General features: G+C 38.9%; 1 protein-coding gene across 1 annotated transcript in view; it reads right to left on the reverse strand.

Moving 5' to 3' along the window:
- Positions 1-19,039, reverse strand: part of ANKFN1 (ankyrin repeat and fibronectin type III domain containing 1) — a 263,593-nt gene that overhangs the window by 62,380 nt on the left and 182,174 nt on the right. Inside the window, exons 7-9 of the mRNA XM_030881631.2 lie at positions 9,015-9,112; positions 5,911-6,001; positions 396-503 (exon numbers count right to left, since the gene is read on the reverse strand). Coding sequence (XP_030737491.2) covers positions 396-503; positions 5,911-6,001; positions 9,015-9,112 — 297 coding nt within the window. The remainder of the gene's footprint in view (positions 1-395; positions 504-5,910; positions 6,002-9,014; positions 9,113-19,039) is intronic.

The raw sequence follows: 19,039 nt of genomic DNA on the forward strand, positions 1-19,039 counted from the left end.
TGGTTGTGCTTCCTCAGGGATGTTCACAGAATTTTTGTTGCAGGTGAAAAGTTTGAGCGTGAATATCCCGAAGACTCAGCACACTGAGAAGTTTTGTGAGGGTACAATTTAAAGGGAAGGGAACTAATGGCAGCTGCAGTTTTTCCTGTGCTTGTTTTCAAACTGTTCCTATGGAGTGAGGGTGCAAAAGAAAGAGGAAGGGAAGGAAGGGAGAGGGAAGTCTCTTCTGAAGGGTTAAAGTAAGATAGTGCTGTAAAGTGATTCCAGATGTACAAATATTAATATCTCTCTCCCTCCCTGATGAATGAGAAGGTATGACCCAGTTAGGAAACTGCTAAAATTACCGGCGCCACCGAGACCTCAGTCGATGGCCCAGCACAGATTTTTATCCTTACCCCGGCAACTATAATGCTGATGAAGGGCTCGGACCTGCTGCAGCAGACCTTCCAAAACTTCACTCTGTCCCTTGTGTCTAGGCGCTCTGTCGTCATAGTCTTTCCAGTCTATTGAACAAAAGAAACAAACAGAGTAAAATTTTCAAGTAGGCGAGGCCTCTTGCCTGCACTGCCTCGGGAGCTGAGTTTTGCTCATACTACCCACAGACTGTGTGGATGAGCACCCAGTACTTGCACAACTAGCAGGCATTACCAAGGGTTTGGAAGCTGCCATTTTTCAGGCCCTGTGCAAAACAGCAATTGTGGTTGGTTTCTCGAGTTGGGCAGTTTTAAGGCAAGAGAAAATGGTAATTGAAAGCCAAAAGAAAATAGAGAATTTGGGAGTCCAATTTCCCCTGCCCCAGCTCCTTACCCTCCTTTTCAGCGTCTGTGTCCTAATCAGTTCCCTGTCACCTCTCCACTCAGCACCCCAAGTCGCCACTGGATTTTCACAGTAGGAAAGAAAGGGGTGGGAATGTGCAGACTAGATGAAATCCACGGTCCCAATGCTTTTATTGTAGGTTTGACACTTTTGGCCAAATTGACATTTCTTTCCAAGGAAAGAGCCCATGTCAGATGCCAAGAAATGGAAATCTACATTTTGCTCTAATGAATGTCTGCTTTGGTTAGCTGGCACAGCAACTCCTGCACATACTCCGAGCCACCAACCACCCTGTCTGCTCAGTCTCTAAATATACAGTATTAGCTTACATGGCAAATTTAAATTGCAATACCCACTGAGATTTTTCTCCCCCTTCTATTTTCATTCCATTTGGCTATAATGATATCAAGAGTAATAACCCGTATGGGACTAATGTCAAGATTATAATTCTGCTGTCTCCAACTCTAGATTTTTTTTTCGGCAGGTCAGTCATTTCATAGTCCATCCCTATTCTCTTTCCCCTGGTTTTACTTTCTGGATCTTTCAAAAGCAACAACTTTAAGTGCTTCTTGGTTGAAATGCTTTCTCTAAAATTGCTAGACATTCTTTTCGAGAAAAGCCCGTTAGTTCACAAGTATATTTGAGGCTTAAATTCTAATCGAACAAGTTTCAAATTCCCTCCACCTAGAGTGATTTTAAAATATGGAGTCTCCCTTGTTTAGAAACTTAAGCAGATGCCATGACAGTTAAAGTTAGGTAAAAGCATTCCACATTGGTCCATCCAAGGCCGAGTAGGACAACATAGTTAGAAAGAATGCAGGTTCTGGAGTCAGATAAACCTGGGTTTGAGCCCTGGTTCTTCTGATTCCTAGCTCAGTGTCTGTAAAACAAATTACTTATACTGACAAGGCCTCTACTCCGTAGTATGAAAAAGGAGTATAGTACCTATCTTGCAGGATTTTTGTGAGGATTAGATGAGAGGTACATTAGCTATCCAGTGCAATGTTATGTGGAAAGCCTTATGTAAATAATAACTTAAAAAGAAGGGAAGTCATTGTTGGAAAGTTAACTTCCTGAGTGGTGAGTATGGAAACATCATTTCTTAACCTTAGCAGATAATTCCCTTTGAAGAGGAAGGCCTCAGAGATTTTCTAATTCCTCCTCCTTCCCACCTTCCCCCATGTACCCTTCTTCATTTTACCTCTTAGAAGACTGAGGCCCAGAGATAACCATTCCAGTTCTAAATTTTTCAGCTTGGTGGTGATGGTGGCATAGCCAGGACTATAACATAGTCTCACGACCCTCCGTATAATGCTCATTTCCTTATACCATGGACATGTTTTTGTTTTTGTTTTCTTTTGAGAAGGAGGGTCAGAGTTTGGTTGGAGTCTGTGTGGTGTGGCTTAGTTGTGGTCAACTCTGGAGACAGGGAATTGGCATAGGTGCTTTCTGTGGACTCTGTTCTTTGTTGGCAGAAACTGTGACTTAATTTCTCTTTGCTTCAGGTTTTTTCTCTGTAAAGTGAGCTTTTGAGTCTCTTTTTAGGTTATTTGTGGTTTCAAAGAAATACTGTAAGTAAAGCACCATTCTGGGCACATTGGAGATGCTCATTAAATGTTGGTGAGGCACTGTGACTAGAAGCATGATGGTGTTCACGTAGGATGGGCTAGGAAAGATCTTTTACTGGGAAATTTGGAAATGTTTGAGGGAACGAACTCCAAGTGGCCCTTGGACTATCTATAGTTTCCCTGGTATCTGGACACAGTGAGAATAAACATTGCTCTCATGTATTCCCAGAGGCCGTTATGAGTCTGTTTCCTTAGTTGGATGAATGTATCTGAAGTACTCAGATAAGATGAGCAATGTTGTTGGCTTGAGTAAGGCTCCTGGGGGACTGAATTACTATATGGCCCTGAACGTGCTAATACATTCTAATGAGTGTTAATACTGCCATCAGTGCAGGGGGAGATGAAGTGGACCTGGCTCTTTCAGCTGAGGCCTATTACATCAGAGGTGAGCTTGAGCTGATGACTTTATGGTACATTAGAAAATTGCTAATGCTAAATTGCAGCCCGAGTGAGCACTGGACATGATGCCAAGGTTTTTGGAAAGAATGAGTCTTTCTCATAGATGTTTGGAAGGTTCTGATGACTACATAAAATAGGAGACTTTAGGGATGAGGGAGAAAATTGAAAATATATTAAGAAATCAGGAGCCTGACAGGAATAAACTTAGTGTGGTAGGAAAAGAGCAGATCATGCCACATAATACTGTTCACTGTTCTGGTAACGAGACACTTGAATTGCAATGCAGTGCAGAGCTTACATTCACTGGTGATATCAGGGCTTTCCTGATCGTAACTCAGACAAGCCTGTCTGGGTCCTTTTCTCTTATTATGTACCATACCATATAACATAAGTCTATAAAAACACATTCAGGCCTTTTGTAAAAATATTTTAAAAAGTTTTATAGCTTATTGGAACATATTACCAAATTTCCAATTATTCTGTCATGTTAGAATACATTGTCTTCTAGTAAATATCTGAATACTGATATATGTTACATCACAATGTCATAGTCTGTTTATAAATAGAACCAGAGTGTTTTTATATTGTTCTTTCCAAGTGACATGGCATGTCTGCAGTGACTGTAATGACATGTTTGGATTTCAGTTCTTTGCCAGATACCCCTACTAATCAAATGTGCTGTTTTAGAAAGTGTTGCCATTTGCTACGTTAATTACCAAGTAATAAGTAACTCTTCCCAGACCTGGACAACTGTTCTTTTCATTCTGGAGAGAGCTCTTCAAATGGGCTCTGAGGGAGAGTGTCTGACTAGAACTTGAAGTTTATAGAACTGGGACATCTGGTGTTTGTAAGTAAATACATCATACAGATCAGAATTTGCATGGGGTCTGCGTTTGGAGTGGGTTTCCCTCTGACCCACCTTCAGGTCTAATTTTTTTTTTTTTTTTTTTTGCTGTTCTATCCCTTCTATCCCTCCATCTCCAAAAATACATACTCTTTTTACCCCCGTAGAATGAGATGGGTTCCCTAAGTATCTTAATCTTCCAATATTCCCCGTATGTGTTTCTGGTAAGTCTTCAGTAAGAAAGATGTCCAAGTAAGACTGGAATAGTTAAATCATCAAATGCTAGGGGACTTAGGAGTCTTAGAGATGCCTGGTATTTGTGGTCCAAGGCTCTGTATGGCCTGATTTAGCTAGCTGAATCCACCAGAGGCAGTAGTCAGGAACGGTTGGCTGGCTTTTAGTCTGATTGTCTGCCTGATAGCAGGGCATTAGCTACCACAGCAGAGTCTTGACTAGTTCAGACTTGAATCCTGGCTCAGCCATGTTACCAAAGTTGTGACCCCAGGCAAGGCAACACCCTCTCTGAATCCTAATTTCCTTATTAATAGAGGAGGAGGACAGCATAGTGGTTAAGAGCAAGGAACATGGGGTTTGGACCTGACTTCAGTGCTGGCTAATTTTCTGTTGTTGGGCTGTATGTATGCGTGTATGTACCTCAATATTAATAGTTCCCTCATCAGTAAAATAATAAAAATCACCTCAATCTTCATAACAAACCTTAACAGGTCTGTTATGAAGATTGAGTTAATCTGTGTAAAGTTCTTAGATTAACATGCAGCATATAATGAGTTTTATCAATGTTAGCTCTGCTGTTGATGGTGATACAGATGATAATATGATGCTTAGCCACAAGATGGGAACAATGACTATTGTCAGGATTAAGTGAGACACTGAATGTGAAAGCCCATAACATACCACCTGATTCATGGTTTTTCCTGGGCAAAGGGTTATTATAATACTTGAAAAATACAAAAATATATAAAATAGGAAACTAAAGAGCCCATAATCTCATAACCCAAATATCTGCTGTTAAATTTTAATAGTTATATGCAGACACACCTACCTAATTATAGTCAAACTCACAGTTTAAATGTTATATGAAAAAAATTATGATGTTTGTTTACATAAAACTTATAAGAATTTCTTCTATACAATGGATCATTTCTTAAAACACCATTTTTAGGGGTTGCATTTTATTCTATAGTATGGATCTATGTATATCATACTTTATTTAACCGCAGAGTTAATATTGGATATTTGTTCTCCCCACCACACGTGATATTTCACTATATCAATATATTGCTGCAGTGCACATATTTGTTCATGATTGTGTGTCTGCATCTGTTTCTTTAGGTTAGATTCTTAGATGTATAATTATAGGGAAAAAGAAACGAATGTTCTTATAGCAGCTGATATAATATGGTACATTGTGTTCCACAAAGGATGGAGCAGTTTGCACTTTCACAAGAAGTGTATGATACCATTTTAAATGATCCCATTAGTGAAGATTTTTAAAGTAAAATATAATTCAGAACAATAGGTTCATTATGCAGAAAACTCTATCATGTAGTATGTCTGGAGATGTTCTTCTTGTTAATTAAATTTTCTGGTTAATAGAGAATTGCCAAATACACCAGACATAAATTATTAAGTTTAAGATAATTAGAAGGGGCTTTGCTGGGTTTTTCAGCCACCATAATAAATATTATAGATTTCTGTTTGTGGCAGAGTGTATCAGAGTGCCTGTTAATAAGAAAGCTCTTCTTCTGACAGAATGTAAGTAAGATTTGCTAGACTTTTGGTGAAGAAGGGGAGGTGAGGTCTAAAATGGACCGCGTGTACTCTGGGCCAGCCAGTCCTACTGTGCCATTTCAGTACATCTCCACAAAAGCCCTGTGAAGGGTATGATCGGACCCATTCTACAGATGTTGAATTGAGACTCAGAGACTTTAAGTAAATTTTGAAAGTCACACAGCTAATAAAAGGTATAATGGGTATCAAATTCAGTCTTGCTGGTTCCAAATTCCCTCTTCTTTCATTCCACTGAGTTGCTTCCCAGGGGAACATTTCTGCAGAGGAATCATTCATTATGTGGCCAGATGCTACTCTGAGGACATCTTATTAGTCCCAAGCAGTGGGGAGAGGGAATGGCAATGGCATCCTGAGGATGGAATTGGAGTTGGAGTCTGGCCAGGCTTGAGAGAGTTCACAGCCACCACCTACTAGAAGGAGAGGCACATGCTGGTGTCGTGGTCTGAGCAGGTCCCCATCCTTTCATGTTATAAGCCGAGACTTGAACAAAATACTGTTGGCCCTGCAAAGTATCGAAATAGAGAGAATGATGGGTTGGGAATTTTATTTAGTCAGTTTTACCCTAGAAGCTTTATTCTGTGTCTGATGAACTTGTTCATCCCACTACCCATACTTTAACTTTCTAGCTTTTCTTGACTATTATGTTTTTACATGATAATAAACATATTTGGGGTGCCCTCTTAGTTTCTTTGTGCTTTCTTTTTTCAAAATTGGAATATCATAGTTGCTTTTCCTGACCTTCCCCAAACCATTATACACCAATTTTTAAGTCATAGTTCTGTAAGGTTTACCAAAACCTGCAGTTTCTCACCTTTACCTCTTTTTCCTTATTTTCTCCTCCCCAGTGGCAACTACTATCACCTTTTTCTAGCTGATCAACTTGCTTTACAAGATCAACAAGTTGTAATGAACATCTTTTCAGATTAATAATTAGAGATCTGCTTCATTCTTTTAGTAGTTGTATAGTACTTCACTTTGGGTAAACACAGTCATTTATTTAACCAATCCCTCGTTAGTGGACATTTAGATTGTTTCCACATTTTATGCTAAATAAATAATGCTGCAATAAATATCCTTTACTCAGTTATTCAGACATTTTAAAAATTAGTTCTTTGATGCTACTTCAGTTTTAAAACCATTATTAAGACAATGGTTTATATGCTTTACTGTTTTATGACATTAAGAATTAAGGAGTTGTGGCTGTATGGAGGCTCCTCAAAAACATAATAGACCTGCTGCCATGTGATCCAGCAATTCCACTCCTGGGTATTTATCCAAAGAAAACAAAACACCAATTTGAAAAGATATATGCACCCCAGTGTTCATAGCAGCATAATTTACAATAACCAAGGTATGGAAGCAAACTAAGTGTCCATTAACAGATGAATGGATAAAGAAGATGTGATTACACACACACACACACACACACACACACACACACACACACACACAATGGATTATTACTTAGCCCTAAAAAAGAGTGAAATTTTGCCACTTGCAACAACATGGGTGGGCCTGGAGGGTTATTATGCTTAGTGAAATAAGTCAGACAAAGACAAATACTGTATGATATCACTTACATGTGGAGTCTGAAAAATAAAACAAACAAACTAGGGAATGTAACAAAAAAGAAACAGACTCAGGATGTAGAGAACAAACTAGTGGTGACCAGAGGGGAGGGGCAAGATAGTAGAAGAGAATTAAGAGGTACAAACTACCAGGTAAAAAATAAATAAGATACAAGGATATAATGTATAATACAGGGAATATAGCCAATATTTTCTAATAACTTTAAGTGGAGTATAATCTATAAAAATATTGGATTACTACATTCTACATCCAAAATTAATATAACATTATAAATAAACTATACTTCAATTTAAAAAAAAGAATTAAGGAGTTGTTTTTTGTTTGCTTATAATATTTTAAAATGTTTTATGCTTTTATATTTTTGCTTTGAGGAATTTTTTTTTTCTGATGAACCCAAAGGGGTATTTTAGGAGTCAGCACTTGTTAAAGCATTGCTTGCAAAATTTGTAAAGTGGTGTTTGAAGTTAAAAAAAAATAGCAATCGTTGTAGAGCCTTTGCTAGGGATTTAATCGTATTGGCCCTACCATATCGTAAACTTGATTTTTATAACATTAAAAATGGGTTTCTAGGTACCTCAAGGATATGGGGATTCTCTGAAGTGTAAATCTACTTCTAGGCTTTTATGTGATTAGGATAGTGTCTGTGTTGCTCTCATTGGATGACCAACTGCAAAAACTTAATCCCTGTAAAAAATTAGTTCAAATATTAGAGAACCTCTCTATGGAGAGTTTTCCATTTTTATCACCATATCACTCTTTCTTTTAAGCAGCGGAAATTCCCTCGGGTTCTCTCTGCCCCTCTTCCATCATGTGAGCTATAGGGTTGGGAATCAGATGACAATAGCATCTGTAGGGGCCACCCATTCAGGGGTTTGTTTGTTCTGCTAATCCACGGTTTTGGCCCCTGGTGTATATGTGTAAGTAAGACTAAAAGTTAAGATTCTGTGCTGGTGACCCAACCACCAAGAATTCTGTTAGAATAAGCTGGTTCAAACTTGAAGAGGTGCAACCTAACACAGATTTTTAATTCTGGGCTTCAGGATTACGCTTTACAGATAACTGTTTTAATTGACTAACCTTTTAGAAAAACAACAAGAAAATTCTCCTTTTACCTCTCACATATGAAGGTCCTAAGATATTAATTATTTGAATTGGATAAAAAGGTACAGGTTTAATTTAAGTTTACTTAAAATCTTTTTCAGTTGAAAAGATTTTGATGATCCAGTTCTGTTGCATTTAATTGTTTGAGGAAATGTAGGGTTTGTTCCAGTCTGGACTGATTTGTTAGGTGTTTTTATTTTCTGCATTTCATATGCTTATATGGTTTATAGTTCTATAAATAATTAACACTTAAATTTAGATTGGTTAAACAAATAAGCACAGTCTTCCAGTTTTTCATTCACAGTTTAAATTGGTTCAGGTTACTGAGAAATGTAGTGCCACCACATATAGTTTCTTTTCTGTGAAAGCACATTTGGGCAGATTTTTTTTTTTTTTTTTAATCAAGGGAAAAGGGTTTCTCTCAGGAAATTGTGTGACTCCAATTGATGACTGATCTCAACTGAGGCTGTGGGGATGAGGGTTAGATGAAGCTATTATTTTTACCATCAGACAGGGAGTCAAAATTGGATCTCATAGAGCCTTTGATCCCTCCCCAAAGATTAGCCTGCGATCCAGAAAGCAGCAGCTTTCAAGGCTTGCATGAGGCCAGTCTTTTTCTGATCTCTGTAGAACATGGCAGCTTACAAAGTGGTTCATGCTGTCTGCTTACTCCTTTGTGGGGTTCAGATTATGGGTACCAGACATAGCACGCTTAACGAGTGGCAGTTGTTGCCAGAGGACTGGGCGTTGGCTGTTGCTGGGATGTATGAATATCCCAGCACAAGCATCAGGGGTAGGGGAATGGGAAGTCTAATGGTGTTTACCATTGTGAGTCCTGTGATTGTGCATCTCAGGGTCTGCAGGTTTTCCATGATGATTTCTCCAGCCAAAGGACAAAAGTCTTTAGACGTGCTCCATTCCACTGGATGGAAAGGGGAGGGGGGAAGAGGGGGAGGGAGGGAGGGAAAGAGAAAAAGAAAGAGAGAGAGAATAGTCATCTACCAAGAAGCATCATAGAAACTCTAGCATATAATCTCTCTCAAAAACAGTAAGTTTACCCTCCTTTCCCTGTATTGGCACATCTAACAATTCTCCTCGGCATAAGTCAGTTTCCAAGTTCACCATTATTTTTTAAAACAGAGGCGGGGAATAAAGTAATCATTCAACAGTGAATAATATACCTTAATGTGTATGTATGTATATATGTATATAGACACACGTGTGCAGGCACATTATATATAAAAGTTCATTGTATATAGAAGATGTTATTTACTTCATGTAAGAAGTGAAGGGCTCATTAGGATATTACCTTCTGTTTGTTCCCCACGTCTGGTTTCTGTTTCACCATTTTGCTGAGAGTGCTACTTCGAGCTCCCAGGGGCATTCTCATCCCAAATGAAGAAGCCTCCTTTCATTTCCTTCCACATAATTTGACTCCTTTTCCTTCTGGAATCACCCTCTTCCTTTAGTGTGTCGTATGCTGCTCCCCTGGCTTTCATTCTCCTCCCTGATATTGCCTTCCAGGCTTTTTCATTAGGCTTCTTTTCAGCTGGAGAATTTGGGATTTGTGACTGATCTCTTTGGTGGTCCCCACACACCTGACGTCCCCAAAGTGGGTGTTCATTCACAGTTAAATCTTAACACCCAAATTGTAACACCCCATTTTACTGTGAGACACGCTCTTTCATAACATTTTCCTCTGGTTGAAAAAACCGTGATCAGGAGAGAGAAATTGTACATCATCAGTAAAAAGGGTCTTAAGTGACCGTTTACACATGGCAGGATTTGAGGCAATCCTAAATGAAGCAGGAGCTTCAGTCACATGGAAGACAAGGCCTGCATGTTCTAAACCTCATGATGACAAGCTATAGGCCTTAAGATTTAAATTATATTCTCTATGACACTTAAATACTTCAAAATTAAGCCAAACCATCTCTAAATCCTGCTGTTCCCCTAGAGTCACACAATCCCTCTGTTCAGAGTTGCTGCCCCTGCCTCCTCTGCTTCTCTTCATTATGCTCCTGGGAATCTAGCTTGCTATCCTCACTCTCTTGAAATTGCGCTCCTAAAATTCCTAGTGCTTTGATCATCCACAACAGCCTCTTCTTGGGAAATCCTGCCACTTTGGCCTCCCCCCGTGTTTTGCAACCTTCTTTCCCCTTGGTTTCGGTTGCACCCTGTCTTCTGCTTCTTCTGCCTCCTGATTCCCTCTTTTCAGGCTCTCCCTGGTTCCTCCCTTTCTTTGTCCTTTGATGTGTTGTTCCTTGAGGGTTTGGCTCCTTTTTCATTCATGCTTGTCCCAGGTAGTGACCTTATCCACTTTTATGGCTCCAACAATGACTCTTAAAACTGTAATTCTAGGTTTAGCTTCTCTCTGGAGCTCTGACTTCTTTCTGTAAATTTCCACCTGAGTGTCCCCACTCCACTTGAGTGGAAGTACTCCATTAAGTACTTTTCCTTACCAAAATATGTTTCTCCTCTTTTTTTCTTAATTTTAGCTCATTTAGCACTGCCACACGTCCAGTCAACCAACCCCAAAACTCAGTGCATCCTGCTTCCTCTTTTTCCCCAATTCCTCACAACCAGTTGATTACTAAACCCAGTAGGTTCTATTTTTAAATGTCTCCCAGAAATTTCCCTCTCCTCCTCACACTGAAGCTATTCTAGAGCAGACCCTTATAATTCTGAGCATGAGCTCTGCAATTGATTTTTTTGTAGGCCTAATTGATAAACTCTAATTGATTTTTCTGTTCATCTCCTTATCCTTATATACAATCTTCTTACTATAGCCCGAATTATAGTTTTAAAATGCAGATCTGATTGTTTAGTTTCTCCTCATAAAATCTTTTCATAGTGTCCAGTTGATTTCCAAAGTAAAGTTAAACCCTAACAAGGCATTCAAAGACCTTCATAATGTAGTCCCAGCCTTACTCTACTATCCTCATGTCCTGCCATTTCCCAAAGCAAAGTCCTTGTCACCTGCTTATCATTCTGTGCATTTGTATGCCTCTGTCTTGTGTTCATCTTCCAACCTTTGCTTGTCAAAACCCTACTAATGCTCTGAATTCCTCAGGAATAATTGATTAAATGCATCTTTTCTGTGTTCCCAAAGTCCTTAATTTATATAAAAACAAGATTTATTACACATATATTATGCTTCCTTTTCTCGTTAGATTGTGAGAAATTTGAGAATAAGAAAAGTGTTAGTCATTTCTTCCCTCTCTAGATCCACACTTGGATCTGTGTGCTTGGTGCACAGAAAACGCTTACTAAATATTGTACACATCAAATACATATATATTTGTTTTATTGTATGCATATACATATGTACACACACACATCCAGAATAGACTGCTTTTCCAACATGGAGATATTTTTCTTCCATGTGAATCTTCTCCTTCTCCAGACTCTTGCCCTTTGAAGCTCTTAGGCATATTGTAAAATCTAATTAGAATCAAATGATTAAGGTTGTATGTTTACTCTCAAATCAAGCCTATACCTTATTATAAATACATATTCTGAAACATATATATGTATGTATTTTAATATATGTGTTATATATATATAGGTATGTATGTATACTTCTTTCCCCAGTTGTTTTATTATGCCTATGAGCTACTAGCTCTTGAAAAAGCCAAGTTTCTTAAGGTCAAATTAGAGAGGGTTTGTAATCAGAGAATAGTGTTGCATATTATTTTAAGCTAAAGAAAAAAGAGCAGTCGTTGAGGGAATTATCACAAACAAAATGAAAATTAGTAGCACATGTGCAAGGACATCTAGAAAGAACAAAGAATATAGGAAAATTCTAGAAACAAAAATATCTTTGGTTGCCATTGAGACATGCATGGTTCACTGATGTGGTGAAGCCCCAAGCCCAAGACTGAGGATCAAGAGCTTCTGATTTCAGGCTAAGGATTCAGGGTACATCTCAAAAGAAGAGCTAGGGATTAGTGGGAACAAGACCAGATTATTTGAGAAATGATTAAAGAAAAGTTGCTCAAAGATGCAATCTTTAAAATTTCTGAAGAAACAACAATTTCTTTTTGAATGAAAGCTGTCATGTTCTTTTTTTTTTTTTTTTTTTTTTTTTTTTTTTGCGGTACGTGGGCCTCTCACTGCTGTGGCCTCTCCCGTTGCGGAGCACAGGCTCCGGACGCGCAGGCTCAGCGGCCATGGCTCACGGGCCCAGCCGCTCCGCGGCATGCGGGATCCTCCTGGACAGGGGCACGAACCCGCCTGCATTGGCAGGCGGACTGTCAACCACTCCGCCACCAGGGAAGCCCCTGTCATGTTCTATTGAAATAGTTCTACAAAACATGTTTCAGGTGGAAAAGAGGGCCTGGCTTCTTCAAAAACAACAACAACAACAAAAACAAATAGAAGCAGGTTTGTAGGGAGGTGTGTTCTTCTTTAGGAGTTAATAGACAGTTTTAACCATTTAAGTCTAATTAGATCTTATAATATGTCGAGGTTTCAAAGGGGGAAGGGTCTAGAGAAAGAGAAGATCTACATGGAAGGAAAAAAATTCTCCATGTTGGAATGGCCAGTCTATTCTGGGGCAACCTATAGTTTTTTCCCTCTGTGTACTTCCTTGGGTTGATGGACTCTTGACATAAAGAAAGGAGCTTCTGCTCACTTCTGGAAATAGAATGAGCCGGAATCACTTTGAGAGCCAACTGGGAATTCTAAGAAGGCAACTTAGCATGGTCTCTCTGGAAAGTTATGTGTAGGTAGTTTAAAGACTTAATATTAAAGCCATGAGAAAAATCACTTATAAGTCTGCTCTAAATCCCTGAAAGGTTGGAGCCATGTATATGAAGTTTAAAACTATATAAGACTTACAGTTATAAGATAAAGATCAGGGCAACTGTTTCTACTTAGGTCTGGGAAATAGAAGCAGGGTTCAATCATGCAGTGGCTCATAGCAGTTGAACGTTAGTAAGAAAGGTACCAGACAAAACCTAGGTGTTAGTATTTCTTAAAAATTGGCTCTGGCTCAAACTGTGATTCACTCTATGTGTATCAAATAGCTATGAATATTTTAAATGTGAAGTTCTGTTATTTTAACAAGTATTTCATTTTTATCTAAGCTTTAGAAATGTAGAGCAGTTGGGCAAGAGAGTTTCTACCTGAACCATCACCATTTTCCTGATGGCAGCTGTTATAAACCACAGACCAAGCTTAAGAAGAAAACAGAGCTCCAGGAGGTTTCCCCTCGTCATCTGAAGTCTATAATGTGAGGAGGAATGTCCCAGAATCAGTGAGAAGAGTAGAAAATTCATAACTGGAAGTGTTAGGGCACACAAGCTGAGAACTTAGTCAAAGTGCAGGTAAATTTCAAGCCTCATGGTGTGGACTGTGTGATTAACAAACCCTGAAGAGTTATAACACTCTTCAGTGTAACTGCAGAGTGATAACACTCTTCAGGCCAGCTTTTTGAGAGGTGAAGACTGTGCAAAAGGAAAGGCATAAAGAGATAACGTTGCAGCAATATCTAATTTCTATTCAGTTGATTAAAAAAAAAATCTAAAAACTGCTATTGTCCAGGTTCTCCCTCGAATCTCAAATGCCTCAAAGTCTAGAGTTGTTTTATCCTCTTCACACACCAGGAGGACAGACTGTAAAAGTTATCCTCCTGCCTCTTGCCCAGGCCCTACTCAAGCTTTCCACTTGAGCCTCACTGGTCACTCGACCTCAGACCCATTGCTTATGCTGTTTTCTCTTATAATATGCTCTCCTTCCTCAAAATCTTCTACCCCTTCATTCAAACCCCTGGTTCAAGGATCCTTCCTTTCCATAGCTTTTCTTGGCTTTCCAAGGGAAGCTCCTTTGCCAGCTTTCCCATAGTAATTTTAATATGTCTCTTACATTGCACTTGCTTTATTGTTTTGTATTTAAGAGATCTGTCTCCTCTTTAGTCTATAAGCTCTTTGAGAGCATGAACCAAGTTGTATTAATACCAGTTTCCAAAGCATCTATCACAGCACCTAGCACAGTGTAGGTGGCTCAGTTTATGTTGCGTGAATTGAATACTTGATTCATGACTTTGGAATGCTTGAAGAATAAGGTAGACAGAAATCTGATGCTGTTACTTAAAGAATAAGAAAACAGTGTTAGAAAAAATACAGTCAAAAGAGAACGGAAGTTGCTTGAGCTGCCCAGTAAGTAGTTAAGATGGAGATTAATTCCTGGCTTCCAGATTCCCAGCATCCCAGACTCCTCACTTGTCCATACTGCCTCTAAGGACCCCCCAAAATAAAATTTTATTTCCTGTTCCCTATCAGCACTTCTATGGAACCAAAACAGCATTTTTACTGGCCACACTCACCCCGGCTCCTTAGCTAATGAATGGAATTTGGCTCGACTGCCCAGCCCAGCACCAGAGCATTATGAAATCTTCCCCGATCCATCTAATTGTGCAGTTTCTAACCTTTCAGGCCAACCATAGCACAACAAGTAGAAAGAGGGAGAGAGGGATGTGCCGAGAAACCCAGAAAAAGATCAAATGCAGTCATTCCTAGAGATGAGAAGATGTGTCTTGCTGAAGCATGAACCCACTCAACACTTGTGGGTTTTAAATTGGGAAATGACGTGTGAAAACTCTGGATCTGGGAATTCTGTTTAGCTCTGGCAAAACACGAGGTTGGAGCCGCTTGCATTTTTTATTTTAAATTCCCTTGGTAGTTCTAGGAGTAGGGGCATGCATTACTTTCAAACAAGAATCTTTATTGTTTGCATAGCACACAGTCTTCCAGTTAATTAGAAAAACATTTTTTTTTCCCAAATTAAATTTCCCTAGAACAACAATGATTTAAATTAAGGGCAAAAGACTTTTTTTTTTTTTTTTTTTTGGACACTAGTAAATCCTTCCTGCACCTACTACTTCTAGAAGATTAAAAGCACAGTTGGAATTGGAAGGCTATATTCATTTATTTATTGTCAGTTTCTGCCATCTACAAAAGTAATATGCCCCTACCTATGTATATTGTGTATTGTCTTAGTTTTGCCTGCCATATTACAGAGCTACCTACAGATACAGACATGATTCTAAATGTTCAGGTTTTTGAAAAGTACATAATACTACAAGTAACAGCAAAAAAGTCAGCTCCACAGTCTGATCTATTTGCTTCTTTATTTATCTCCTAATGGCTCTCCTGTTATGGTGGAATTTATTCTTTCTCTTGATCGTCTTTGCTTTCTAAATAAACAATACTATAATTTTTGTGATTCTTACTACTGCTGAGAGTTCTTTCTCTTTTTCCAAGCTTGGCATGAAGTGTTTGTTGAAAGAATACCAGTCTTCTAGAGACCCAGCTGCTGCCAGCCTAATGTCTTCAGTGATATTCACGTAGCTTCACCTTTGTACTTTTTTGGTCTCTTAACCAGGGGTGACTTTAAACAAAAATTCCTTCAGTAATTTCTGCAATTTGGGTATGAGAAAGTCTGAATGATCTGCACTAGTGGAGTTATCGGAAGTATAGGTAATCCCCAAGCCCCAGATCATATAGAAATCACTTTTTTCTTTGCGTTTATAGGATCTCTTTCCTTAGTAGATTCACCTACTGGTTTTCCTAGAACATTACGAGTTGGGAAGGTCTCAGATTTATCACAGAGTACAAAGTGCAAAATCCCCTCATCATGTCACATCTAAGATTAGGTGGCATAATAGGGCAGCTTTTAGAGGCAGCACAAAGTGGGAGAAGGAGAAAGCCAGAGCTTGGCTCTATCCACATTTAGATGGGATAAATCCAGCGGGTGCTGGAGTTGACCCATATGGCTCGCAAGAGCTGATTGTTAAAATTTTAGGAATTTTGCCAGCTGGTTGTTAAAACACAGCCATTATTAAAAATTAAATTGTATGAACTTAAAGTTAAATAAGTTGTGTTAAAGCAAAAGACAGTAAATACTCAAAACTCATGACTCCCTAATTTACTGCATTTTACTAGTAATTATGCTCTTGAGATTATTGATACCTATTTTATCTGTAGGGTGGAAATAGCATATTATGATGTACTACTGCACTTATCTTCCCAGTCTGTTTAGTGACATCACATTGGTAGCTTGAAATTGGCCATGGTGGGAATATTTGCAGTATGGCAATGAGCAAATGCTAGAAGACCAAGGCTTGATTTTTTATTTTGTGGACTGTCTAAACCAGGTATCGGCAAACTATAATTCCAAAAGCCAAATCCGACCCGAGGTCTGGCTTTTGCATTTTTAAAGGATTGTAAAAGCGCGTGCACATGCACACACGCACACGAAGAATATGTGACAGAGACCATATGTAGTCCACAAAGCCTAATGTATTTACTCTCTGGCCCTTTGCAGGAGAAATTTGCTGACCACTGGTCTAGACTTAAGAAAGTGATGGAGAAAATGTTAATAATTCAGATTAAAGTTAGAAGTTTCTGTGGCTGTTACATTGCGTGTAGCACCAAACAATTGAGGAAATAGTCTTCCAGTACTCGAAAACTGTAACTTGATTCCACAAAGAATGTCATTGATGAGTCAAGTTGTAAGTCAAGTTGTAAGTTGTATTGTTTCATTTTTGTTTTAATTCCTTAAAGTAAATGAAAATATCAACCAACGTTTACATGGTAACTACACTCATTGCATGAAAATAAACAAAAGCATTTTGGGAGAATTGATAGGCTATGAGGAATTTATAAAAAAGTGTATGGTATATGTTATTATTATTTGTAAATTGTGTGCTACATATCCTTTCTATTAGTAGAATTTATAGAAGACTTGTGTGTGTGTGTATGTGTGTGTACTTTTTTTCCCCAGAGATCCAATTGTTCAACATTTACCATCATGCCATTGGATAAATGCTAGGTGGTTGCTCATATAGACTCAGAGTGGATGTATCCTGACTAGCAGGTTATAGTGTCCAAGGGGAGCAGATTTCTCAGATGTACCTTAGGTAACATTCTGTTACCAGGAGATGAAAATGAGGTACATAAGCCCCTTTAGGAGGCAAGAGTGGCACAGTGAGGGAATCTGGGGCAAAAGTTCATTTACTAAGCAGTCACCATCTGAGAGGTCTGTTCAGTGGCCAAGACCCAGGCACTGGGCAGTACAGGTGCTCAGACCCCCTGCATCAGTTCTTCTTGCCCAAGCCAGGGCTGACCCTGAAATTGGCACAGCATACAGCCTGTAGGGCAGGCATCTGTGGACTTGACTGCAACAAGGATGGCAGAGTCAGGGGCTGGCCAACAGAAACCTAACATCCAGTAGGTTTGGCAAACATCCCAGTCCACTGCTTCTGATGGCCTGAAAGAGCTCCATGCCTAAACAGAACAGTCTGGGCTTCCTTATTATTTTATTCTTTATTATATTTTATTATTACGCATTATTATTATATTTTATTTCATGATTATCTGGGTTTTATGAATGGGCACTTTTAAGACACTGTGGACTGAACATATGAACATTGGTTATTAACTCAGATAAACCTCTCACTTTTCCTTTTTCTTTGGAACACTGCCATATCTTTGAGTTATAAGATGTCCAGGTAAATTTTCACTTGTTTTAGATTACTTCTTAAGAGAAACTGTCCAGATAATTTTTGTTCATTAAAGAAGTATAAGCTTTTAAAAGGCTGCAATGGATAAAGTGGAACAACTGTGACAAAACCAAGTGACAATTAGAGATCTGAAGGCTGGGATCGCCGCCCCACACTCCTTCTCTGAGAATAGGCAGCATCTGAAATCTGTTCCGTGGGGTAAGAGCTGCTCTGGGAAGCTTCTGGGATGCTGAGATTTTTTGTTTTTGTTTCGTTTCCAGCAGCGTGATGCCCTTCTTGTCTGCAGGAAGAGAACTCTGACAAGCTATTTTACTTTCTAAAGGATACAGAGTAGGGCAGGATCTGTGTGATTTACACGCACAAGGTCCAAGATATGTGATCAATTTGCAGCTGTCTGAATCCTGTTGAGTCCTCATGGAATTAAAATAACCAGCCACAGGGGCAAAAGCAAAAACATTCCAACTTTTTTGCCAGATGACAACTTTCATTCAGAGAAAGTGACTCCATTTGGCTTTGGGGATGGGGGTCATTTTCCTACCCATTTTTTAAAAAAAAAAATTGAGGTAACATTGGTTTACAACATTATATAGGTTTCATGTGTATAACATTATATTTCTACCTCTGTACACACTACAGTGTGCTCACCACCAAAAATTTAGTTTCCATCTGTCATCATACAGTTGACTCCTTTACCTGTTTCGCTCTCCCCCACTCCCCCCGCTTCCCCTGCTTCCTTTTGGGTAACCACTGTTCTCTTCTCCATATCTATGCATTTGTTTTTATTTAGTTTGTCTTGCTCATTTATTTTATTTAAAATTTTTTCATATTCCACATATGAGTGAAATCATACAATATTTGTCTTTCTCCATCTGACTTATTTCGCTTAGCATAATACCCTCAAAGTCCATCCATGTTGTCGCAAATGGCAAGATTTCATCTTTTCTTGTGGCTGAGTAGTATTCCGTGTGTGTGTGTGTGTGTGTGTGTGTGTGTGTGTACCACATCTTCATTCATCCATGAAGCACTTACGTGGGCACTTACGCTTGTTTCCAAATCTTAGCTGTTGTAAATTTACTATACCCACTTTTAACATCCCATTTTCCTCCTTATAACCTTAACTAATTAAACTTAAGGAAAGGACTCATGCCATATTGATTTTTGGACACCCACCCCACTGTCTTGTAGAAGTATGGAGTATAGTCTCAAATAGAGTGGGTTTGACTTGAGTCAAATTGAATGGGTTTATATGTGGACATTGATGAGTGAGGGACAGTCCTCAGAGTTCTATTTTGGTCCCTTGATCTACAAAATAAGGACTTCTTT

This window comes from Globicephala melas, chromosome 20 (assembly GCF_963455315.2).
Source record: "Globicephala melas chromosome 20, mGloMel1.2, whole genome shotgun sequence".
In the NCBI taxonomy this organism is placed as follows: domain Eukaryota; kingdom Metazoa; phylum Chordata; class Mammalia; order Artiodactyla; family Delphinidae; genus Globicephala; species Globicephala melas.